This window comes from Mycteria americana, chromosome 3 (genome assembly GCF_035582795.1).
Source record: "Mycteria americana isolate JAX WOST 10 ecotype Jacksonville Zoo and Gardens chromosome 3, USCA_MyAme_1.0, whole genome shotgun sequence".
In the NCBI taxonomy this organism is placed as follows: domain Eukaryota; kingdom Metazoa; phylum Chordata; class Aves; order Ciconiiformes; family Ciconiidae; genus Mycteria; species Mycteria americana.
The window spans coordinates 78,053,494-78,079,787 of NC_134367.1; the positions used below are offsets into that span (position 1 = coordinate 78,053,494).

The following is a 26,294-nucleotide window of genomic DNA, read 5'->3' on the forward strand; positions in this document are numbered from 1 at the left end:
GCTTGCCCTCCCTTTCTGAAAACATTATTAAGATTTATCTTTGTGATTATTAATGCCATGGATGTAACAGAGTACCTGTGTAATGGTGACAGTCTTGTTACATGCTCTTCTGTGACTTCAGTATTAAAGCCTTGTCATCTCCTCTCTGCCCTTCATCCAGTACATGTAGCTCTGCTTTGAAAATTGAAACTTCTGTTCCTTTTGTAATGTTTGATTCTTGAACCTTTTCTTCATGAGTATTTAAAAGTGATTTTTGACACTGAAGAATTGCTCTCTTTTCTTGTCCTTTGGAGTGATTCAGATGGAGTTTCTATATATGGTGTCCATTTCACTTTTCTTGAAAATATGTTTGCTTAACCACCAGTATGTTTTATGTCTAACCTGTGAAAGGCTCCAAAGAATATCGAAAGCAGTACTGTGTTCGTAGTACTTCTTGTTCTTGTTCTGTTGTTTGGTTGGGAAAGGTACTCTAAGAAAAAACATTTGTTTCGTAGTCTTAAAAAAAAAAAAAGTAAGAAGTTCCAAAACACAAACAAAATCCCCAAAAAGATGTTTTGAAGCCCAGGTTCTTGTTAAGTAACCACATAAAACGACAGTCTCTATAGTATGAAGGAGTCTTTCCCATCTCACTGAAAATACAGTTCATAGTATTCACAGAATTGAGTTTGTCTACTGTTCATGTAGTTGTTTTATACAGAATGTAACAATGCTTCATAGCTTCCATGTTTTAATTTTTTTAGGAGGAACAGAACCGAGGCAAGCCCAACTGGGAACACCTGAATGAAGATTTACATGTACTTATCACTGTGGAGGATGCTCAGAACAGAGCAGAAATAAAACTGAAGAGGGCTGTTGAAGAAGTAAAAAAGTTACTGATACCTGCAGTAAGTATTTGTATGCAAGTCTTCAATTTCCATTTCCAGAAGTTACTTCTGAAATACAATTAATACTGCAGCAGTAAGAGTAAGCCTGCAGAGCAGCATCCTGAAATGAAGTTTAGATATTATTTTGTAATGCTCTAGTGATCTTTAAAATGTCTCATCCTGGATCGAATTATTCCTGAGAACAGAATAATATTTTTAAGAGATGTTAAATTTTTTGCCTGTTTTAGATATAGATGTAGGAAATTCTTACCACCTTTAAAAGACGGTGCTGAACTGTTACAAAAACTAGCTTTCTCACCTTCTTTCAATATAAGGGTGCTTTACTTCAAGATTGTGCTTTTATGTTTTGCTTTGAGATGATTCTGATACTTTAAGAAAAGAAGGCATGTTTTCTTAGTTCATCACATTAAACACATTCCAAAAAGAACAAAACCCTTCAGGAAGACAGTATCAAAAAACTTTGCTATCAATATACTGGGGAAAAATAAACATAGTGAAACTGGAAAATGGGTTGTCTTTCTCATTTCCTGATAATATAAACTGCCTTCTGCCCAGCCAGATGGCTTAAAGGCTTTTGCAGGGACCAGAACTACCCTGTGAGAGCCCTTCTCTTATATCTGCTCTGTATTCTCACTCAAAGCAACGTGACTCAGCATGTCTGTATAGTGCATCCCATGCCATTAACTTGCATCTTACGCTGATTTTTGCCACCACTTTTGTGCCATTATAAAATGGTAAAAATAAATTATATCTTTTTCAGTGGAGGAAAAATTTTCCGTATTACAAGGAAAAATTCAGATTATCTTGTGAAAGAAAGTAGTAGGTGATATTAAAATGACCTAGTGATTATGGGTGCTTAGTGAATAGATGCTGTCTGTGAGGAAACTTGTGGTGACACGTGCTGTATAAGCAAATTTATTCAGAACGCATTTTTAAAAGTTAGCAACGATAAGGAGGGAGACTTAATTTTTAAATTAACAAAATATGGTAGAATATTAAGCAGGAAGTATGAAAAAAATGTAATTTACACCTCTTCACATTGCATATTGTCAATCTCTGAAAGCGGAAGACAACTAGAGAAAGCAGATCTTCAGAATTTATTCATTTGCTAAAGAGATCTCGAGCACATTAGGATTGAGTTTGTAGTCAGGATTAGAAATGGTAATAAGAAAAGGACTTTTTATACGGGCAAAACTTGAAAGCCTTATGTTCATTCTCGAACTACTATGCAGCAAATAGTTTAAAAAACACATAGCTCAAACTTTGGTGTGACACAGAATTAATTTTGTCAAATGTCTGTTGATTCTTCTACCTCCCTCTTATGGCTGAATAATAGGACTGAAGGGTCACGTTCAAGATGACCTGATAGGTCACAAAACCCCAATATGTCTGAAGTACTAACGTACTCTCTGTATGTTTGTGTTATGCTTGGTTTCTGGAACTGCTGTATGGGTGTGTTTTGAGCCTCCAAAAAAAAAAGAATACATTAGTAGTTTTTCATTGTGATAGTGTCAGCCAGCTCTTCGTCTTGAAAATATTCTGCCTCATTTATTAATTTAATCATTAATAAATGAGGGAGCTCTATAATCCTGATTACAGATTATTTTTTTTTCCCTTTAGAAAAAAACACAGGGCGAACTATTGTCCAAATATAGCATCAGTTGAAAAACACTTTGTCAGTTCATTTCATTAACATCTTTATATATTATCTGCAGGCATAACAGATTTCGGTGGTGCTTATTACATGCGCAAGAGTTAAAGGTCTATTGGCTCTTATTTCTGAAAATTATGCCTCGTTGAAACAGGCATGTGTAGTACATACTAATGGATTAGTATATAGGTGAACTTGGTTTTTGCACTACCTATTGCATCTGTTCAATTAGTATAAAAAAATGTCTGTTTAATCAAATTATGGTTTCAGGCAGATTGAGAGTTGAAAAATTCTGGTTTAGGATTAAAGGATATGAATTGAAAACGTCTGTGAAGGAAGCCATAAAGCCTTAAATAATCAGGGTAAGCATAAGGAAAAAAAGAAATCCTAGCTAATTATATAAGATGGGGGAAATTGTGAATGTTGGAAGATTCCAAAGATGCTCTGAAATGTGTGAATGGAAAATTGGAAATTCCCTTTCACATGGTAGAACACCTGCAACTATTACTGTTTTCCAAATAAATGTCAGAGTATTAAAGTTGATTAAAAAATACTAATGTTTTTCTGTTTTATCTCCATCCAACTTGAATAAAATTTGAGATTATGTAGGAGAGAACATTCAGTCTCATTCTTGCCATATAGTGGCAATGCTTTGGTTTTCTGAGATACATTTCAGAAAAGCAAGCTAGTGTTAGAGATGGGAATGAGTTACTAATTTCTTGGAATAATCAGTTATTTTTATACTCAAGATATTAAAAAGCCTAATTCCATTTTATAGCAACAGTGCACAAACAGGCATATTTCTAAAATGGATTTCTATTTGAAGGTACTTGGGTCAACAGAGACCATTTCAGTAGTAAAGTGTGTTTCTTCTCATCTCTATGAATCTGGATCACTAGTGGTTTTTTTTCCTTGTGGATGTGAATTAGTAATTTCCATTTCCACTTGCTCTTGGATTTTTACCGAGATGATGGTATAGGTAAACAGTGTATCTTTAGAAATAAAAAGGACAACTTGAGGAAGACTGGCTGAACAAGCCATTTTTTCTCTCAAGGAGAAAGGCCAAACCTTTTTTTTAATTATTATTATTTTGTATTTAATTTACATTTCTTTGGTATGAAACTTTTTTTTTATTTTGGCTGTACTTCAGGTTCGGTAGGGCTAATTCTTTTCCTCTTCCTATAGTTCAGTGAGATACTGGTCATTATCTGGACCTGCAAGATCATATGGTACTGCTTCTTTCATGTTTTTCTCTGAAGAAATAATAAAGCAGTCTTCAGGCTTTTGGGATCACATTGAGCTGTACTGTCCTTATGCATCCTTCTAAAGATCATCCTACAGGTTTTTCCTCTCTTCATTGTGAGAGCTTTGACAGTTTATTTGTTATTCGCAGGAGTTCAGTAAGGATGGGCGGTTCTCTTGCAAAGGAAAGAAAAGCTCTGGATTGTGTGCTGCAGAATGTAAGAAAAAATGCAGAGCCTGTGTAAGGGGACGTATGTAATAATTAAGTATAGCATACCGAGTTAGTCTCATTAAGGGTTTGGAATTATTCTTTGAGGTCCTGGGCAGTAGGGCTGAATTCCTCTGCTAGAAATATGTGAGGCTTCTATATGTTCTAAGAAGCGTTGAATAAACTCCGCTAGCTGAACGTGTTTTCTGGATGCTCCTTTTGTTATACAGATTTCCAGGTCTCTAATTACTAATTCACCTTTATACTAACTGTCTTTATATAGGATAAGGCACATACAACAGAATTCAAATTTCAGGCAAATACTTTTTACCCCTTTTTCCCTTGACTCCACATTCTTCCTATGCTATGCTTAACAAATAATAGAGTAGTAAAATTCAGAATTAGAGCAACTGTGTAAATAACTGAAAATTGCCCAAGAGACTGAAGCAGTTGCTGAAAGTGATTGACTGAATCTTCTTGAGTTAAGTTTTTGCTATTGGGTGAATTTACTGTGGCCTGAGGGGCTGGTAAGGTTAAGTGCAAGGCACTACTGGAAAAGTAGAAGCAGTGAACAGAACACTTAAAAGATGTGTTAACCAGGCCAGTATGATAAGAAATACTGGCTGTTTTCAGAGGAAAATAAGTAACTTAACACTGTGAGATCTTGTATTTCACTTTACTTGTAGTGCAATAAAAACAGCCTCACCAAGTTGCAACTGTATTCTAGATCATGGAGAAAATGTGGAAAACCTGTGCTGATGATGGCTGCCTTCAGCTGTGACAAAGGATGGGACTGGGAAAAACCTTAAGAATTATTTTTTTATGTCAAAAGATTAAAACCGGTACATACACTGTTTATAAAGCAAAGGATTATTTTATTCTGTATAGTAGAAGGCAGAGGAATTAAGACGGAAGTAAAGAGTGGAAGGAGATCTGGGGAAGTGGGATTTGATTTTCACCTTGAAGATAATGTTAGCCATCTTCTTGCTATGAAGAAAAAATATCGTTGAATAAAAGAATCAAACTATTCACTGTAAGCATCATGATACTCTTCTTTATGTTTAGTGTCTTGAAACGTAGTATGCTAACAAAAATATCAGCAAAACTTTGTATGAAGATGTAATGCAAATAGCTACAACAAATGTATGTGACCCAATGGTTAAACAAAAATATCTGTGTTAAATGGGATACGGTCTCTTCTTCAGTATCTGTTGCTTTAAATTGTGAAGAGATGTTAGAAAAACACAGTACAAGCATTTTGTGGTTACACTGCATGGCTTGCTTTGCTAAACAAGTGAGTCTTTTCCATGGTAGTCCTGCTAACATGCAAGGATTTTACTCACAGACTTTATTCTTCCAAATGCTCACTGTATTCCTTATCAAAACAGCAGCAGAAAATGACATTCTAGTGTTTCATCCAGTTTAATGTGCTGTATACTGCATGATTTTTACAAATTGGAACATTCTTTATAGTGATGCTTGGTATGTAAGTACTCACTAACTGTTCTCCTTCTGTTTACTCCCTGTTACTTGAGATGTTATTTTGATGGTATTTCTAATTTTAGTCACTCCTATATACAACACATTTTCTGTATATAACAGGAGAGAATATAATGAAGGGGCAATAGTATTGGCAGAAAGCTTTATTTTTCAGTTGGTTAAGTTGAAACCATTTATTTCCCAAAGACTGCCTTCAGCAAGTGTGATAGGGTGGGGCTTCTTTATTAATAAAAGTACATTTCTAATTGTTTCCTTATAAGTGTAGTTGTAAATTTCCATTGTGGTTAATTTTCAACTTCTTACAATAAACTGAAGGATGTCTTAATTTTTACCCTGAGAACTTTGTGTGCTGTGAATTTCATAGAAAAAACCTGATACAGTACAAAGAACTTTAATTTAAGAATTTTTAATCGTCCTTCAGCTTTAGTTAAAAAAAAGTGGATATTGTAGTAGTGCTGTACATAATTTGTTGCCCTGTAGCTAAGACTAGCAAAAGCTTGACATTTGAAAGATATTAGGAGAAGATTTCATTTGTTTTAGCCATCTAAAAAGCCACAATAAATTCTGCATGCAAGTTTGACTTCCCTGAATAGCTCTTTCTAACGCATTTCTGCATGGTATGCTGGTTTTATATTTTTGCTTTCACAAGTGAGACTATAGTGCTGCCTTCCATAGTCTCCCTGTTGAAATGTTGGTCATGCTGTGCAATCCATTGTTTGCTGCTTGTTCAACTAAAGTTATGAAATGAATAAGTGATGCAGTAGCAGAAAAAGGACACTGCTGTCCTTAAAAGCTTTTTAGGAAATTCCTGCATTACATCTGTTTTGTCAGTTCAGATGCAAGTGTCTCGCAGTGCACATCATGTAAATGATCAAAAGGGAAGCTCTGTAGGTAGGGTAATGAAGCAGCCAAACTTCTTGGGAGTGACTGCTAGATAACATGTGGTAAACTTTTTGATGTGGAGGAGAGGTGATAGTGTATTATTTTTAGTAGTGTGAAGCAGACTTAATGTTTCCATGACAGTATGAACCAAGGGCTGCTGCAGTCCTGCCATTCCTTCATGATTTGCTGTTCCTGCTTCCTGTTTTGCATCAGAAAGTACTGGCCTTCATCTGACCGTGTCCATTTGGTGGAGAGCATAACCTTGGATTAGCTGACTTGCTACGGAGTCAGTTTTGTTTTAGTACTGACAGAAGTGACGGAATGAGAACACACAGCCAGAGAAAAATGGGATTGCAGCAGACCACCCTTAAATAAACTTAAACTTTTGTAGAACTGCAAGTGAGTATGTTCACCTGCAGATAGGATGAGAACAAAATAATCAGAAACTCAGTGCAGTAGAATATGACAGTGGAAAACAGAAGAGGAAAACCTACTAGTATGTCCAGTATGCACTGGTAATTTCAGTAGCTTGTTCACAAGTTGAATAAAGAATTAGTTATATTGAGCAGTCCTTAAGTAAATTCTGGTATGCATTTTAATGGTCTTATTCCACTGAGAGTTTTTACTGTAATGCAAGTCTGAGTTTTAAAAATGAGGACCAGAATCTCTTACACCAGTTCACATTGGAAGTGTTTACGTATTGTACTTGATATGCTACTGCAGTGTTAAATTTTTGAGCTCACACTAGTATTGACTATTAACAAAATTACTTCAGGCCAGCTGCGTGAAGCAGCTCTCTGCATCATTGTGTACTGTGATGGAAACTCTGTAGACCAGTGGTTCATTACCACCAAAATAAAGTCTGTTGATGGAAATTATTTTTTAGACCATATTTACTACAAGATATCTAGGCGATTTGCAGCTTAATTGAATTAAACCTTGTTTAAACTCTGTTAAATTCCTCAACTCTCCTGAAATGATCTTCATAGTACTAAGGAGAAAACTAACAATATTCATCAGAATAATTAATCCGAATGTTGTTCAGGAGACTAGTTTTGAAAAGGGACATAAAATCTGCTCTTTAAATTTTTTTTCAACTTCCAATTTTCAAAAAGTTGGCAAATAATGAGAAGGTAAATATAAATTTATGATGCTCTGTGCCCTCACATATTTCACTTGATTGTTTTACAAATTTGGACATGTAGTCATAATCAGATACACTTATGTAAATATGTCTAGTTTTATTAGCTTAGAACTTAGGTAGCAGTTCATACTGATTCTTGTTCTCCCTAGGCTTTTCTTACACTAATGGGGGAAAGAAGCTCCTGCAACAGTTATTTCTAAGCACCTTAATCCAGCTGTTACTCTGAATCTTCTTCTGGACATCCTTGATGGCTTCTAGAACCCAGGGAAATCAGTTGATTGTCCCTACATACAGTTACTGTTGAATACCCTATCTCTTTCCCCTTTTCATCCTTCTCCAAAATATTTATTGGAGATGTATATCACTGTCCTCTGTATTCATTTATTTAAGGTGTTACAAATGTTTAACTTGAGAAATGGTAATCGTAATTTCTGAAAAAGACCTTGGGAAACTTACAAAAGCGTCTCTTCTCAAAGAGAAACAATGAAGCTCTGTTGCCTGAAACTCAGTAGGCACATGCCCTTCCAAAGCAGGATTATGCATTGATTAGGAGCTCTAATTAGGTTCCACAGGGGTTTTGTCTGTCTCTCAGAAATGTGCTTAATCTATTTAGGTAGACATAGTTGTGGAAGAAAAAATGACATGGCACTGGTAATTAATTTTGTGGTATCTGTAACTTTTTTTCATTCTTCATTCCATTTTTTAAACTTGCTTCCTCTATTCTTGGCAATTTTTCCCCTGTTTCCTGTAGTCTTTTTTTCTTTTTCTTCCATATCTTTGTTCTTTTTCTATTGATGGTCCCGGAGCAGAACATGCAAGCTGGGATCTTTATATAAAATCTTGTTAAAGTATTTCTCCCCTTATGCAGGAAGTAGATGATGAAGCTATGATTCTCCATGTCTGTTCATCTTGATCAAGATTACAAGAAAACTGCAACAAATTAGCCATGCATTATTTTCCTTATCCTTCATTTCTAGTCACAGTTGGTCTCTTAGATTCCCATTTTACTTCATATTTTTGACCTCAAATTAACTGTACTTGTCAGTGGATTTTCTGTGATAATTTGACTTTTAAATTTGTATATACATGTCTTAACTGTAGTTAAATTTTATTGATCTTGGGTACCAAAAGTTGTTTGTTTGTTGGTTGGTTTTCTTTTTTGAAATCACAGCCTTATACCTAGGTGTGGAAGAAATGCTAATTGTAGAAATGTGATTCCTGGGAGACATAGTATAAAGAGTAGAAATTTGTTGTCCTGCACTTCTAACACATTTTTATACTAAATATTAACCAGATTATATTAAGGAGGTCAGATCACTTTATGTACAAGTCATCTTGGCAGTGGGTTCTGGAGGGATCTTAGCAATTGCAAAGATTTTTGTGTGAAGTAATAGTAAAGTAACCAGTAAACATTTCCCTTTTCCAGCTATTTAAAGCATTCTTTATTGCCAGTGTTAGTTTCGAAATCTAGATTTCTAATTATACAAAAATAAAGCTTCTCATACAAACTTCTGTGGTTTAATGCTGACTGATGATTTATAGTCATCAAGTTGCTCTACATTATGCTATTTTGACATCAGAACACAGAAAATTATAACCTTTGGAAAAGTGCCCAGGGCTTTTCACCTACTATTCAATAGAAAACTTAAGTGTTTCTTTTTTAGAACAGTACAGAAATGCTTGAGCTTCCAGTGGAGGACTAGTAAGATTTCTCTTTTCTTTCATAAGTTGTTTATAGGCTAAGGCTTTAATATGGGAACGTTCTGGACCCTGTTATCAGGAGAAACATAGGTGAGCATGATATAAGAGATTGGAGCTAACTATTTTAAATAGCTTACATCATTTTGGACTGGGGCATTTGTAACATACCTTAAATTAAACTGGTGACTGGTAAACTGCCCTGGAAAGTGAGATTAGATGAGATGTTACTGGAAGGTTGCATTGCTTGGAACACAGTTATTAATGAGAAGCGTTTAAGACTCCATCAAGTAGTACATTTTTTGTGTGTGTTGTTGGAAATGGTATGGTTTTTATTTTTTTTTCTTATATCTGATGTATTTTAATAAGTATCTTAAAAGCTCTGCCTTATTTTCAAACATACTTTATTAGGTATAACTTAAAACAGAACTGCCTTCTACATCTTTAGTATTACTGTTATTAGCTAATTTTTAATATTTCCACAACATCTGTGTACATAGTAAGTTATGTTCATCAAATTCAACTTCTGTTGGAAAGTGAAGTGTGTTTTAAATTCCAAATCACTTGGAATTGCTGGATAGATGGAAATCTGAACACCCACAAATCTTAGGAAAAAGTCAGGGGTCTCTAATACTATATCCAGTCCTTTGATATTGCAGCCTCTTATAAATGGATTGGAAGATGTGAAGTTTTCTTTTTGACCAAACATAGCTGTAGATACTAAGGATTTCAGTTGCTTTGTTTATAAATAAAGAAATCTGGCCTTCAATAGACACTTTTCTACAGTCTCCGAAATTGTACATTGCAAATCCTTTTTCACGAGACTAAAAAAATCAAACCCCAAACTCCACCATTTGGAGTTGGCTGTCTTAAGATAATTTGTAGTAATTTTTATGAAAACTAGTTTTCAGTTGTGTTATTGCATGCACCGCTATTCTCTCATCTTAGAAGCAGCTTCTTCAGGATTTCTTCACTCTCTAGCTTATGTGTCCTAGTCTGAAAACAAAATTTAAACTTTGACTACCCTGGCTTTCTTGGGAACCATAGTAACTATAGTGATATAGTTGTACTAACACAAGCAAATGATACGTCTGGAAAGGTAAAATGAAACTAGAAGAAGGAGTAGACGTGTTGTATGTACACATGGGCACTTGAATGCTGTAGTGATGGAAGTTACGCAAGTAGGCAATTCTAATTCTTTGCTAAGCCTTCTGGCTATGTTAGGCAGCCAGTGACCTTATTTTTCTGTATCTGCTAGTCTGAGCTTTTAGTTTTTAATGAATAGACCTGTAGCTGCTAGGGTCTTAAAGAAAAGCTTCAAAGTTTTAAAATGAGAGCTTGCTTGCTTAGTTTGTTAGAATTGATAATCAAAATCGGTGCTATCAACAGAGAGGTGTTGAATAATAAAATCTTCATGTCATATTGTGCAGGAAAGCTGTTTGAGAGAGTATAACCACTTGTTTTGCCTTGGAAAATAAATTATGAAAGACAAAGGGAGCCAAGAGGATTGTCTGAATTTCTCTCACATTTTAACTCAACTGTAGTACGTATGGTAATAATGTGCCCATCTGATTTTTCAGTTAATGGTATTTCTTGTCATTTGGAACAGGTAGACTATTGCTGTAGTGTTGAGAAGAATACTGTTTCTTCTTAAGCCTGCAAAAGCAAGGCCTGTATTTGCCTTTCAGTAGTCATTCCTGAAATTACTGATTGATTTCCAAAGAAGGTGGTTGGGCTGTAGAGAGGGACTCCTTTAGTGATTCTTGCAGTATGATCCCCTGTCTTAGTGGATGGTGGAGAACTTTGCAGAGAGATGCTTTATTACTCAGCAATGAGAAAAGCTTCAGGGAAATCTGTTACTTTTGAAGATCCAAAGGTCAATCAGATTCAAGAAAGATACACATTAAAAACATCAGGCTTTCAAAATTCCTCTTGTCCTAGAAACACTTGTTTTCCCCTATGCTAGCAAAGACACTCTTTAAATAAATGTTAACTTCCTCATCTGTAAAGTTTCATGATAGCTCCTTACTGATTTGTAAAATACTCTGAGGGGTAAATGTTTACTTAAAAAATTTATAGGAAAGGTCAGTACTAGAATGCTGCTAGTTCTTTTGTAGCGATCTGCAGTTTTTCAGGTGCCCTGAAACAGAAGAATGAGCAAAGTTTGTGTTATCCTGTAAGGTTGGAGATTGTGAGGGAAACTGAAGGGTTCTTGGTGTTCATGCAGAAAGTTGTGCTAATTAGATAGTTTCATTGATTTAAGCTGAGAATTAATTTAAAATTATCTTGGAAACTGTTTTGTTGCATAAGCCTTCATGTAGATGCTAAGTATTACTGAAATATTTTTGTGGAGGAACTTTTAAAATTATGTATATCCAGCTATGTAACTTTTGTGCTTTAAGGCTTTGGTAAACCAGGTATTAAATGATATGTCTTGTCTTGTATTAGAAAGTAAATGGGAATCTTAGTAGTTTTGCAGAGTCACCTAGGAGTCATGCTCAACTGGGCAGCCTTAAAGGGACTCTAACAGTACCATTTGAGAAAATGTCATCTCTTGTTCCTGTGTAAATCATATTGCAGTGCTTGGAAAATAAAGTGAAGTGTCTAAGATGCTGAAGCTGATAAATAGTGCGATTTATTCTTACTATGCCATGCTTTACATTCTATATATTTTGCAGCTGTTAGAAGTAATCTGTTTGTAGCAGTCCCAATTTATAAATGTTAATAATCATTAAGTAATACTTTCTTTCACTACTTACTGTAGCTGGGATTTTTTTTGAAAGATCCTAAGTGAGTCCAGTAACCTGATCCCATTAAAATTAATAGTACTTTGTACATCTGAGGTATACAGGCTCTTCTAAAAATCCTAGTCTAGGTTACTTTTAGGAACTTGAAAGTAAGATGCATGATTGTGCGAATATGATAGCAATGATCAATGGCTTAGGTTCGATATCTAGGAATTGATTTTTACTAAAAGTCTCAAATTGATTTGGAAACTTTAGAAATCTTTGCTAAGACAACTTTTATGATGATGTAGTTGAGACATAATCCCCAACATACTCTAGGTGCTGGTTTTATTTATTTTTGCTGCATTTTAATCTGTTTAAGCAGTTTCCTTCAAACGTGAATCACACATACCCTTTCAGCCCAATGTTAAGGTTGTGGGGAACCAAGGAAACTAGCTGTATGGCTAAATGTCATTTAATGAAAAGCACCTGTGGTTTATTAGATTCAGTAAACTGTTTCTGATGGATGTGGCTCTAGTAGCTCTTAGGGGAAGAAAACCCCACTTACTCCTTTTGGTGTTCTGATATCAGTTTGGTTTTTTATAAGCTTTGCTTTTTACTTTAATAGTTTCTTTCACAGAAGTGTCAAAGTAGAATCCTGTTTAATTAAAACAGTTTATTAGCAGGGAACTTTAACTGGCATAAGAGCAGTAAATAACACTCCTTTGTGACTTCTCTAAACAGCTTGTCTTTCGAGGGAAGTTTATGTAGAAAGTAGAAAAAATGAAGTTTTGTCTTTAAAGGTCTTTAGAACATCAGCCTGTTACTTATGATTAAAAAAGAAAAAGTAATTTCAGAAAAAAGTCTTAGTTTGAGAGTTGTAATTATAGAAATTAAACAGTAAACATGTCTATAGTCCTCTAAAGCATTAACATTATTAGCATGTATTACCAATCCAAAGAAGTTAAATAATACACTAAAAAGCATAGAAATAAAGGTTCCCAGTGGATTTTTGGGGAGGAGATTCTTTTTTTCCAATTACCCTTTCAGTGCTCCTCTATACACAGCTTCACACTTTACTATCGGGGCATCTTTTAGATGTTGAACTGATTAGACCAGTTCTTTTCCTGGCTTTGACCTCAGGCATATGGCTACGCTTCCTTAACTTTGTCAGGAGCATTTTTGTGGTTTTGGTGATGTAGGGGTTTTTTCCTCAAAAAAACCCATGGATGTGTTGCATTTCTGGCAGAGAACATCATCTGTCCTGTGTGGCACATAATCCACCGTTAAGAGGGACAAACGATGGAACCCTCTAGAAAGCATGGTTGAACTTAAAGGGTTTTTCCATTGAGTTTCTTGGAAAAGAGAGCTTGATACTGATTACTATTCCTACGCTTCTATCAGTGTTTGTTGATCCAGAAGAATAAAAAGATCTGATCACCATTTAAGTCTCAGCTGCTTTTCCTACGAGAAGTACTTGGTGTTACAGTGCAGGGGCCCTCCTTTTCTCTTGATACCCAAAGTGTCGCATCTTAGGGATGCTAACCAGAGCATGGCTTTCCTTTCCTTTTTTGCAGATTTTAGTTCTGCACAGTTGCATAAGGGAGGAGAAGAATGTCTTAAAACCAGAGTATCATCCTGCTTGGAGAGTGCTCATAATCCTGAAGGATCTGATGCGAGTTAAATTGCCTCTCATCTCAGTAATCAGCACTTTCCTCAAGCACAGTTCTTTGGTACATAAATCTATCCACACTTGCTTCTGGAAGTAGTCTACTAGGTCTTATGTAGACTCTCCACCACCTTCCAGAACCTTCCAGAATGCCAATCAAGTTCATGTCTGATTCAGTTTTTTTAATACTGAATCTCTTGCTCTCAGGAATGACTTGGGCACTTAAGATAAAGATGGCATTTCTTGTCATAGCGTAGCTCAGCTGATTTTGTTTTCTGAAGTGTCACACTAGCCACAGAAAGGAGGCAACCTTTTTTGCAGAAAGAAAAAGGTACTATAACTGACATACATTATTAATTTGATTTATTGTTTTGAATTTTTAATCCAAAAAGAATTATTTCATTGTAAGACTTGGGAAGATTTTCCTGACTTTTAAAAAACTAGAGACAGCTCTAAATGCGTTCTGGAGTTTGTAGTTCCCAAGACCGTATGTCTCTTCTGCATCACATAGTTAATAAAAAGTTACAGAAACGTAGTGTTCTTTGGAGGAGATAATTCATTAGGAACATTAGTATACTTCATCCTTATGCTATTTAACTTTCACTTCTGGAGGTTACATGAGAGAGTTTTCCTTTACAGATAATATTCTAAAGACAACTTCATGGAGAGAGCTTCTCTATTGCAAAACAGAATTTCCAAAATAGTTTACCTTAATGTCAGTAGATTCAGATTTTTGAGCAAATATCTTTACCAAATGTTGTTTTTACTATGAAGATTCCATGGAGAACTTTTCCCAGAAATGACTGCTTAACCATTACCTTACCATGAAATGTTTTCAGATTTTGTATTCTGAGTCTTTAAACTGTGGAGGGATAGTTAATTTATCTTACAATATCAGTACTGCTAATTATGTATTATAACAAAACTCTTGATCAAAAATTCTTACTAATCCATATGAGATCAAGTGTACTGCACTGTAAAACATACAAAAAGAAGTTTGTAGTAGAGAATAGAGTAAGTGACATTTCTGTGATTGCTGCCGTCATATGGTATGGTATGTGTTTGCACTTAATTTAATATGTATTTTGTAATGCAATGGAGATTTAGGCCAATGCACTCTCCTGTGAATCAGGAAATTGTTTCAAGGCTTTCGTCATAGCACATGTTTCTACCCTCCAAAAATTAGTCTTTGTAAGTAGGTATGGGAAGAAGCAGCAAGAAACCTTCCAAGTATGCAAGTATAAATAGGTTCAAACTAAAAGGGGCAAAGAAAACTGTTGAATACCACCTTCAAAGATCTTTATTTAGAATGCTTAATTATATTTTTAGACACAAATTTCTTTTTGCAGTTACTCTTTTCTGAAGGTTATCCATACAAGTATTAGACTGTTGAAATAAGAGCTTTCAGAAGGGTTAAAACTGGGGGCACAGATGATAATAGAGGTGACTTGAACCTTTTTAGTAAATGGATAATCTACTTTCATCATCAACACTAAAGCAAAACCAGATTTTTTTGTTGTTGGTTGGTTGTTTTGTTGTTGTTTGGGGTAACCAAAGAAAAAAGAACAAACTTACTGCAGTACAAAATATGAAGCCATATAGTGATTTCAGACACTGTCCAGGTGAGCTGATTAACTGTTTACAAATACTTAAAAATGAAGAAGCAACATGAGGAAGTGTGGATGGTAATCTCTGTCCTAACGTCACAGTAAGGCAAATGGAGCTTTCTGTTCATAAGCTGCCAAATATAAGCGTATAGTATAGTCTTCAACCTAGAAAATGATCAGAAACCCCAAAATGAAAATGAAATTATGTCCTTATTAAAATATTAAGTAACCACACCAGGGACTAATTCTTACTTGGTTTAAATGAAGACAAACAATATTTCTGTAGTTGAAGTTTGATGTCGAGCTGTTCTTAGGGACGGTGGAAGTAGCACTTATTCATCTGTAGAAGAATTTGTATGCAGTACTTGGGAACATACTACATTTAATATGCATAGCTGGCATCTCACATGTAATATGCTTGTAGTACTTACACTGTAGTACTGTAACACTGGTTGTAGTACTTACACTGTATGTAGAGAAATATGTGCGTGTTTGATACTACAGTGTAGGTATGCATTGAATGTTTTAAAGGCATATGAAGATACGTTACAGACTTCTAGAACACCAACAGGCACTTAAGAAAAAAATGAATATAATTTGGGCAAGCATAATTAATGCATCAGTATGGTTGTATCTCAAATGCTCCTTACATCTCAGATTAAAGTACATTATTTTAGATTGTTTGTACCTGTTCTTTGGTACTAGTCCTGACTTCACTAGTAACCTTATAACCCACTGAATGAATTGCATGTAGAGGTCAGATGGAGCAATATATCAGAGTTACTTTTTTTTTTTCCTGTTGGTAGTTGTAGACTCTGCTTCACTAATTGGGCCAGATGGGTCTGACTGCTTTCTTAGATGAGTCAGCCTACACTTAAAAGATGTTTTTAACAATACAACTGTATTTCATTAGAAATGATTCATGATAAAATTGTCTTTGGGTTTCCTGTTTGCCATTGCATATAGGATTTTAGAACTAAATCTGTTCTTAAAATAAACATGCAGTAAGTTTAGAATATCTCACTAATTTTTGAAATGAAAGTTACTGAAAGTTTAACTTTCTCAAATGTTAGGAACCGAGCTAATATGGAATTTAAAATCATACTTTGAGAAAACAAATATGAGATGGTAGCTCTTATGACATTTTAGATGAAAAGGGAAAACAGACAATATGTTTTGAAATTAAATACATCACCTGATGTCTCTCTAACATTTGAAAAGTTGGCTTCACTTCCATTTTGTGTAACTCTTAAGAATGTGTCTTATTTTTGTACATCTAGTTCTTTACTAGTTCTGGTAAGTTTTCACCTGGAGAAAGGAATAAAAGTTGTTGTGATGTTTACTATAGGTGTTCTTACTCTAAAAGAAATGGTGATATGACCAAAACTAAGTAGGTCCTAGGAAAGGTCAAAAGTTCATCCTTGTACTTCACTTTTTATGAGTAAAAGGATAGTTGTTCTTAGTCCTGCATTTTACAGAAAAGGTCTGTCTTTTTCCAGCTACATTTCAGATTTTTCCCTTTCAAAACACTGTCTTCACCAATGGTCATAATTTGTCCTGCAACAAGTTTATTGCATTTATTGCAGCAAGTTTATTGCATTTTTCCTACAACAGCTTATTATATAAGTGTAACTCTGTTACACTCACACCTGTTGTTTCCTTCCTTGCTGTAGTCTTGTCCTGGGCATGCATCTGAAACAGCTTTTAGACTTATGTTCTGTGTTCCCTGAAATGACTCAGAAAGCATCAAGTCTAATTGATTTAATCTCATCAGTGAAATATTTAGTGACGCTACCCCATTCTTTTCACATAGCTTTGATTTGGTGTTTCTACATTTTCTTAAGCTTTTTGGAGACAGAAAATTCATGTTGTTTGTCTTGATTGCCATACAGCCCTAGATGTGCTGGACATATTACAGTGATCTTTCTTGTGATGAATACCTATTGAACTTACACATTTACAGCTAAATTGAATATTTCTTCTGCGGCACCTCAGCTCATTGTTCCAAAATTGCAATGCTTTTGTTTAAAAAAAGACAATAAATGTATACGTGCATCCTGAGGATTTAAAAGTTAATACGGTAGTTGTAGTATGAAAATATTTCATTTCACTGCAACAGTGTTTTCTGATGTGAAAATGTCAAAACACTTTGAATTGTAGAAGTATGTTCTTTGCTTATGGCAGTAAATGGAGGCCTGTGAGTGGAAGCGGACAACACATTTTTTTCAGCTGAAACGTCTGAAAGAAATGTGATGATAAATACAAGAATAGCCAGCATTGTGTAAACAAAACTTAACTAGGGTTTTATATACTTTATAAGTCTGAAACCCTATTTCTAAAGAAGAGCATTGCAAGAGACAGTCCAACTTCAGAGCGAATGCTGATAGCTTGTGTGACAGATTGGCCACCTCAGTGAGAAGCCAGTGGCAGCCATATGAAGTTAAAATAGCACTTTAATTCTGACCATTTAAAATATTGTTCGTGTAAACAGATTATTTTTAATTTTTTTTTAAGTGTATTAACTGTGACTAGAAACAAAAGTTATTCAGGTCAGGGTCAACTGTGGAAACAAACTGGCCGAAGGTGGTATTCAACAGTTTGTTCTTTTTCCTCACTGACTGGCTTGCTTTTTAGAAATGTCTAATAAATGCTTAGCTTAATAAACATTTAAGTGAAGCAAATGAGAAAGTCAAGGGTAAATGGGGAAAAAATGGCAAGAATACAACATTGAAATAAATTACTGGCATCTAGTGGATCTTTAGCTTTCAGGAAAAGGGATAAAAACCTCCAACTGAGAGGTCACCTAACTGTTCACCAGTTTGGTTTCTGAATGGACCAACCGATGTAATATCCTGATAACAGATTCTGCTAGGCAAGCTATATGATACGAAAGGCACAGCAATATGCCTTGTTACGAATATTTCTAATGTGTTTTAAATAAAGTGGTGGGGTGATTTATAAGCATCCTTCATATCTGTGGCTTCCTTATTTTGTTTCTCCAAGTTGATAAAGACATGGACTTTAAAACAAAAACAAAAAAAAAAGACTTAATCTGCAGACATGAGCATTTTTGGATAACGTGAGAGGAGCATTGGTATTCATGTATTTCTGAACCTTGTAGAGAAATTTTAGCCATACATTTATGACGATAGCCTCCACCTTTTTTTGTAAACGTGAAGAAGTCAGTTTCATGTTTAGGTTTACAAAGGTTTAACTAAGGCATATCAATAAATGGGTTTCTTCTGTGTGTTAGAAACAAGAGAGAAAGTAGAATCTTTATACACTTATAGAAACAGTAGAATTTATCTAATCTTAAGGTTATACAGGTGAAAGGAAGTGAAGAAAAGTCATTCAAGATAGGTCAGTTATTAAATCTAATATTGAGAAAGAGGGAGGTCAGGTTTGTATCCAAAGCATTCCCAGCCTTAGCAGTTACTTGGAAGTAAGGACCTATTGGAGCCGGCACTGTCAACATACAGTACTCCTAACCTTATAATGTGTCTCAGCCTGATTCTTATGCAAAAGGAGAGAGGCTTTCCTGAAAAAATTAACAAGTTGTTGTTTACAGAAAACCTATTTTGAGGTTGATATTTACCTTCCTGAAAAGGGATATGAGATAATTTTGCAGCCATGGCCATACCACTTGGTTTGTGATTCTTTAAAATGAATGTTTGGTTAAGCACACACCTGTGACTTTTTCCACTGATGAACAACCTTGTGCAAACCAGCCATACGCATTCTGAAGTGCAGCTCGCTGGCATGGATGTTCTCCAAGTTAAATGCCACAGAAGTCCTCAAATTCAGTGTCAAAATGGTCTAGCAGTACTTTGACAAATCTTTCCTTATGCTGACCCTCACTGGGTGGAGCGACAATATTTAGTGGAACTGGAAATGCAGGCTCATCAAAACTAATCCAGATTCATTAATACAGTCCATCAGTAGCTAACTGGGATAGATTGTTAAAACAGGTTTTCAAGAGATAATCCTGTAACACTGAGGAGTTGCAGGTTATAAAGGAACAATGGAAGATTTTAAAAAAAAAAAAAAACCAAAAAAAAAAACCCCAAAAACAAAACAAAAAACCCCCACAACTATTTTCATGTGGCCAGAACTCTTGGTAAAGAGGTCATTGCCTCCACTGGAGAAGTATTTAAGGGTTCATAAGTTGGTAATCACTATGATCTAGTGCATTTGCTCTCTCCTCCTAGCTTTCTTTCGGGTAACTCCTGTTTTTGGTGTCTATGCTAAACCTTTGGGGTAGGGTAGTTAGTTCTGCCACATTAAGGAGGGAAGAAGGTAGTATGTATAGAAGAGCATACTCAAATTTTATCTGAAGATTTAGTGCTTGTTTTTATGATCACTTGTAAAAGATGCTAATGTATTTTAAGATTTTTCCAAGAGCATTTCTTCAAATGAGTTGGAAGTTGCTCGTCTAGGGTGATGTTGGTCTTGTTTAATTAATCTCAGGGAGGATGTTCTCTTGTCTGGTTTTCTAGCTGCTCTACACATTTGTAATACCCATGCCTTCCCTTTTCCCAGTTTTTCAAAAACAAAAGTTACCTTCCACTTCTTCAGAGTACTAAGAAAATAAATTTTATGGGAGGACAGCGAGACCACTGTCTTCATTCTTTTTGGAAGACTAAATTAAGCCAGGGCTTAGGTTTTTCCAATACCATAAATGTTGGTCCAGAGACAGCAAATGTTTATTCTGTTCAACACTGAGCTGCTGTTTACATTTCAATGGAAGAGGGAACAGCTGGGGCAGAAGAGCAAGGGAGCAGTCATTAGGTTCCTTCACACTTTCCTGATTAAAAATGGCAGGGGAAAGAAGCATTGTCACAAAAACCCCACACACCCTTCTCAAAGTAAGTAACGCTGTAAAAGGGCCTGGGCGGCATTTTAAAAATTGAGACGTTCCGGTGACAGTGAGACAGTGGGTGCTTACACATTCAGTAGAATGACACAACACACAATATTCAGTAGCGTTTTATATAGTTTAGACTATTACATGCAGTATATAATAGCAATAACAGGAGATGAATTAATTTCGTTTGAGAGGTGGCTAAATATCGTCAGTAGTCAAAATGCTTAAGTTAGCAGTTCAATTGTCGACTTTGCTGTCATGCTGCTTGTTTTTTTCCTTCCTTAATGTTTGTTCTGCACAACTTAGCCGATGGAAGATACTTCGTCTTTGCGGTCATGGAGCCTCTCTTGTAAAAAGCCGTAATGCAAGAGTACATCCCTTCCCCTGCACAGAGGTGTTGCTGCTGTTCTCTGCCCTGCACAGCCATTTTAATCTGAATGGGAAATCTGTCTAGGGACCCGAGTACAGTAATTAGCAGTCTCTTCAGAGTGTCAGAGCAGAATTACCATTGTAATGGTTTAGCTGGAGGATAAAAGGATTGAATTTGGGTCTGCCTTCCTGCCAAACTAAATGAGTTGCCATGGGAATTTTCAAATATAAGAGGCGTTTACTTAAAGCAATTTGGCGGGTTTGAATAAACTCATAAATTACGGGTTTTAGAGGAGAGATTCCTGCTTTCTCTGGCATAGGCTGAACAGCAAAGAAGGCTGTTAGAAAGCTGCTTACATTCTTAATGAGAATAAGTTGATCCATGCTCCCGTGCAGACTATCAGCTTATTAAGGCTAAACTGTTTCTGCTAAATACAGTACAGTAAGCACATTTTGGGAGACAGAGTTTGCAACAAATCCCTGGAGTAAAAAACAAAATCTGATTGCTCTAAACATAAATTGAATTTCCTTTGCTAGATTAGATCTATTTTCAAGTAATGCTATTAAAAATGGTTCTCTGTATTGTTTCAATAAACATTAACCTGCTATTGATTTTAGCTTTCCTCTGTGCATGTAATATTTATTACAACACTTGTCCAATCTGCTTCTGAAAGGGGAGGAGGGCATTGAAGGTTTCTTTTGAAAACAAATAAGGTGCTATGGCCCTTCGAACTGTTTTTTTTCGGGTCACATGTAAATGTTTTCCCAGCTCAGGCCTGCCTTCTCTCTGAAGGGAGTTGGGCTTTGACCTGCTGACTTCTTTGTCAGCACCAATGCTATTGAAATGTGAGAAGATGGACTTGGTGCTTTCACAAATGCCTCAAGTGATGAACATCACTTATGCTTGTTTAACCTTCAGTTGTGCTCAAGAAGTCAGCTGTAGTAGTAAGAACTGATGACTGGTGTTTTGCACTGCTTGTTTGGAAGCATGTATTAACGTTCTCCTAGCCACTTAGATTTGATAACTTACAGAAAGAAATAGGGAGGCTTATACGTGCTCGAATACTTTGATGCTAGATTTTAAAAATATGTATTCAAGGACATGTCATACTTGGAATAGTATGCAATATTTGTCCCCCAAATAATTTATATTGAGTATCTAGTTTAAGGCTTAAATGTTTCCTTGTGATCCTTTTTAGTATGTATCTCAAATCTTTACTCATCGTAACTATTAAGATATGGTGGAGGAACTAATTAAAAAGAGAGCAGTGCTGCCATAATGGCAGTAATTTAGACTTTTGTTTAAAGCAGTAAAAATATGCTTAGAACTCCTTGATATAATCTTACATCACTAGCAGGAATCCTGTAAATTAGCAAAGGAAAATAGTAAATTTGTGCTGGTGATTCAGTAGTTGAACAGCTGCTAAGTTCTAACAAATTCCTGAACTGTTACTAATGATGCAGCTGAAACTCTGTTTGGTAGCCTCAGGGTACTGTTTCTGTGAAACTTTAGAACTATCTCCAAAGAAATTAAATGAAGACAAGAGCAGCATTTACTATTACTAATACTCAGAATTTTAGCTGTTCATTTAAAGTTACTTTGAGAAGTATTGGTTCTTCATATTCTTTGTGCTCCAGAGTGTGTATGCTTAAAACTGCCAGCAAATTGATTTCATCAGACTTGACCCCCCGCCCCCCACCATACTTTCTTAGGTGAGTTAGTAGAAGGCGACAGCAAAATTTGAAGGTATTACCTAAGTGTTTGTGAAGTGGCTTGGGAAACTGAAACTATGAATTCCATACTCTGTATTATAAGAGAGATGCTAAATGATTAGAGGGCATTAACAGCATTTGTTAAAAAAAAAATAGTATAGAAAAGGCAGTGCTACAGAGAACTCTTTGGGATACTCGATTGAATTGAGTGCGTCACTTACATACATAGTACCAATAGCTTATAGCACCTTTGCAAATCGATGCTATTTACAGAAACTGGGCAGTAAAAAAAAAAAAAAAAAAAGAAAAAAACAAAACAAAAAAACCCGGGCTTATTAGTATTACAGTTTTAAAATTCCATACTGTGGGATTTTTTTCTGCATTTCAATTTTGGTTCCATAGGTTGGAGGGCTTGATTGGGACCTATACCTGGGTGGAAAATGAGGAGAAAAGTGGAAACACCACCTAATATTTCACTTAATTTTTTATGAAGGGTTTTCATAACCTGAAAATTATTGATCAGTCACATCAGAAACATCCTTCTTCAGAGTGAATGAAGACATGCATCGGACAGCTTACCTGGTAGAAGATGGGTATTTTCTTTGAATGATATTCTGTCTTTTACCTCATGAGCAGTGCAGAGAGAAACCTTATGGTTTTATAATCTAAAAGTATGACATATAAAAACCTGGATAGGAGTCAAGTTATCTATTATGTTGTCTTAGGTAAAACTGAGTGGGACTGGCTGAGATCTGAATCTGATTCCAACTACGGTATGTTTTCATGAGATGTGATGAGCCTGTTTAACAGTTAGAAGCAAAAGTCCCCTTTCTGCTTCACTGCTGAATCCAATTGCAGACTTCAACTACTTATTTTGTGGATGGATATAATAAAATAGCACTTGTCAGGCCTTTCCATGAGCTGATTTTATTTGCTAAATGGTAGAAAAGTAATCCACAAAATTTTGTGGTGATGTTTGAGAGGTAAATCACTTTGCTGAATGTCTCACAAGCACCAGAGCACACAGAGGGAGTGTCAAGGGCATGGACACAGAAAAGGTGAGAATACCATAGTGGGGAAGAAGTGGGAAACTATGCAAAGTACTTGCTCTCTGTGTTTAATTTGTCATATTTCTAGGGTTCTTGGCTCCTGCTGGTCCAGGAATCCAGAGAATCAAATAAATGTGCATTCTGCTAGACCAGTAGGGGTAGCAGCTGTTTCTTCTCAAGGCACCCCCCCCTTTTCTGATAAATCCTCTGAAAGTATTTTTATCCATTCTCCATTTAATTTTGCTTCTGCTAGGGCATTGTTACATTGGCTTCTGATCTTTAGATTCCAACAGTTTCTTTCTTTCTGCAATTCTTTTCACTTAGTCACTAACTTGTAAGCTTTTGAGAGTAGATGCTATGCATGTGTGTTGGCTGGTATCTGAACTCCTGGTCAGAATAGTGTTTATATACTGTTATGCTAAAATTAACATTGCCCGCAGAGGCATGAAAATAAAATGCATCATCCTAAGTTATACAATTCTTGACTAAAGAAAATCAACAGTTCTCACTTAGGATAGTTCTATAGAAGAATATAATACAGGAAAAGGAAAAAATATTAATAAGGAAATTGATTTTTATAGCGTCCTCACACTATCAAATCATGCATTATTTTCAGTTTGTTAACGTGGAGCTTTGCAAGTATTGGATATACTATTTAACTGGTATGGATTTAAAGTTGGTGGTCTAAGGTTTAAAATTACCAGTTTAGGATGATGATATTTTAGAAGAGATTTAAAATTAGTATTTTTCAGTGTTTTTAGAATGCAGAGTGCAAATACCAAAGAAGCTCAAAGGTCTCTGCAAAACATGAATGCATATAGATATTTATAGTAGTAAGTAAGTGGTTGAGATTGTAGCCTTTGTTCCTGATGAGCAAATCTACAAATGGAGAAAGTGTCCTTCACATAGTTTAAGGTAGCCAGTAGATGAGCGTGGTTAGTACAGTTGATCAAGGAAGCTATAATGGTATTGCTCCACTGAAGGTCAGCATCAAGAGAGAAAAAAATCAGAAAGGAGAATGATTGTAAGTAAAAGAAATGGGCAGAAACTGAATAAAATAAAAAATAGTATTGTAGGAGAAAGAGGAATAAGAAAAATTACATTAAATATTTTAATAGGAAAACAATTCAGTTGGTTGTCAGGTGGCAGATTCCAGTTAGAAAAGAAAAATCCGTGCTTCTAGTTTGGAAATTAGACTGCTGGCTTCAGAATTAGCAAGACTGAGACTCTAATTCCACATGCAGCTGAGTCAATTGACAGCTCTGCACAGGGGAGGTCTCAACTCCCATCAGTCTCTCCTCTCTTAATGCTGGCCCACATCTGAGGCTGCAGTGAGCTCTTTCAGTTTTGTAATCTGGCAGAAAACTATTCGGATTAAAAAAAAAATTGTCTTGCCAGATTAGCAGGTTGACATGGCTCAGTCATGGATACAGTAGAGCAACAATGAGGAAAGCATAGGATTGTGACCACCACCAGTTAAATTGGCTTAAATTACCACAGGAGTGCCAGCTGAGAGGCTTTTTACATCTTCAAAAATAATTTTTGACTCCTTTGACAGCGGTGTAAAACCTCAGCCTAATCATCCAGAACTAATTTGTAGCCTGGGAAAAAGTCTTAAGATAGCATTTTAATTTTTTACATTCTAGCATCAGCTGTTGTATTTTCTAGGTAAACTTGTCTGAACATGTCTCCTCTGAAATTATTCTCCGTAAGTTTCCATCTGATTGATTCCCATTCCATTCTGTTTTTTAAGGTCTCAGCTTTCTGAACTCAATCATGTGCAGATACACAGCAGTTTATTTTTACACATTCTGGAAACAAAATTCCATTCATTTTTCCATGTCTTTGAATTGCTTCAGAATTGCCCTAGCTTTTCAGGCCTTTTGGGCCTTTATTGTCTGTATTTCCCTTGACTTAAGGAAAAGGACTTAATTTGTCTCTTCCCATTGATGATGAGTAAATGAATATTTTTCAGGTACTCTCAGATAGTGTCCAGAAACTTGCATTCCTTTTTAGGTTTGCTTCTTAATTTTTCAGCCACATCTTGTAACTGAAAGCTTTACTAGTACTTTTTCTGGGTTTTGGGGGTCTTTTTATTTCTATGTGTAATTTTTACACACATTAAAGGAGGTTTTTAATGCAAAATACTAGGTATAAGTATATAATCCATAAAGTTAGAGAATATGTGAATTTAGGTATTATTTTGAAATATTCATGAGATTCCGGAGTTCAGGAGATTAAGAGGGACTAAGGTGATTTATCCTGTGGTAGAAAATGTATTTTAAGCTGCTTTTGCTTATGGGTGTGCACCTTGTCTACTGGAATATGAAATTATAATTCTACAGTCTCTGAAAGACAGTTTAATTGTACTTATTTCAAATATCTAAATGGAAAGAGTTGGTTTCTCCTAATGACTGGATTAGAACAATAAGTGTTTAGAGAACCAGAGTGTCTGAACAATATTTAAACAAATTTATACAGCAAGAGATGAAAAACAGTCGAGGATGAAATCTACAAATGGGAGAATGGGCGAGTTTTACTTGTATAACAAGGACTCAAGGATCATTCTGAAAACAGGTGGAGATTGCATATCAATATGAGTTGACAGTACAATATGGAGTGAGAGTGATGGGCAAGACATGTAGTGAATGTGTAGGAAGAAAGTAAGTTACCACTTTGGAACAGTTTGGTGTTACTAGGGTGGATTTCTTTTTTTTTTTTAATATTAAAATTACTTGTTCTCTGCAAAGTGGATGCAATATGCATTTGGCATTTAAGGTTAGTTGGAAGGCTACAAGGGAGATACTATGTAGAAATATTGTAGGATTATCCTATCAAGAATGGTTTCCTGAGCATGACATGACAGCATTGATCGAGGGGGGCTCCGTGACTGTGGTTTTTTTCAGCCACAGTTCAGGTACTCAGCTGCTTAGAAAACGAAAAAGGAAAACCATTAAACGAAGTTTTGGTGTAATATCTGATCCAGAATCTGTAGCAAGCTGTTCAGATACAACACTATAAAATATGCGAAGATCAGCAACACATAGAAGCACAGAAGTCTTGATTATTTCTGTCCCAGTATAGCCTT

General features: G+C 35.6%; 1 protein-coding gene across 10 annotated transcripts in view; it reads left to right on the top strand.

Annotated features, from left to right (window-relative positions):
- Positions 1-26,294, top strand: part of QKI (QKI, KH domain containing RNA binding) — a 162,589-nt gene that overhangs the window by 111,484 nt on the left and 24,811 nt on the right. For all 10 annotated transcript variants that reach the window (XM_075499100.1, XM_075499103.1, XM_075499099.1 and 7 more), the window contains one exon: positions 741-884. In XM_075499100.1, the coding sequence (XP_075355215.1) occupies positions 741-884 (144 nt within the window). The remainder of the gene's footprint in view (positions 1-740; positions 885-26,294) is intronic.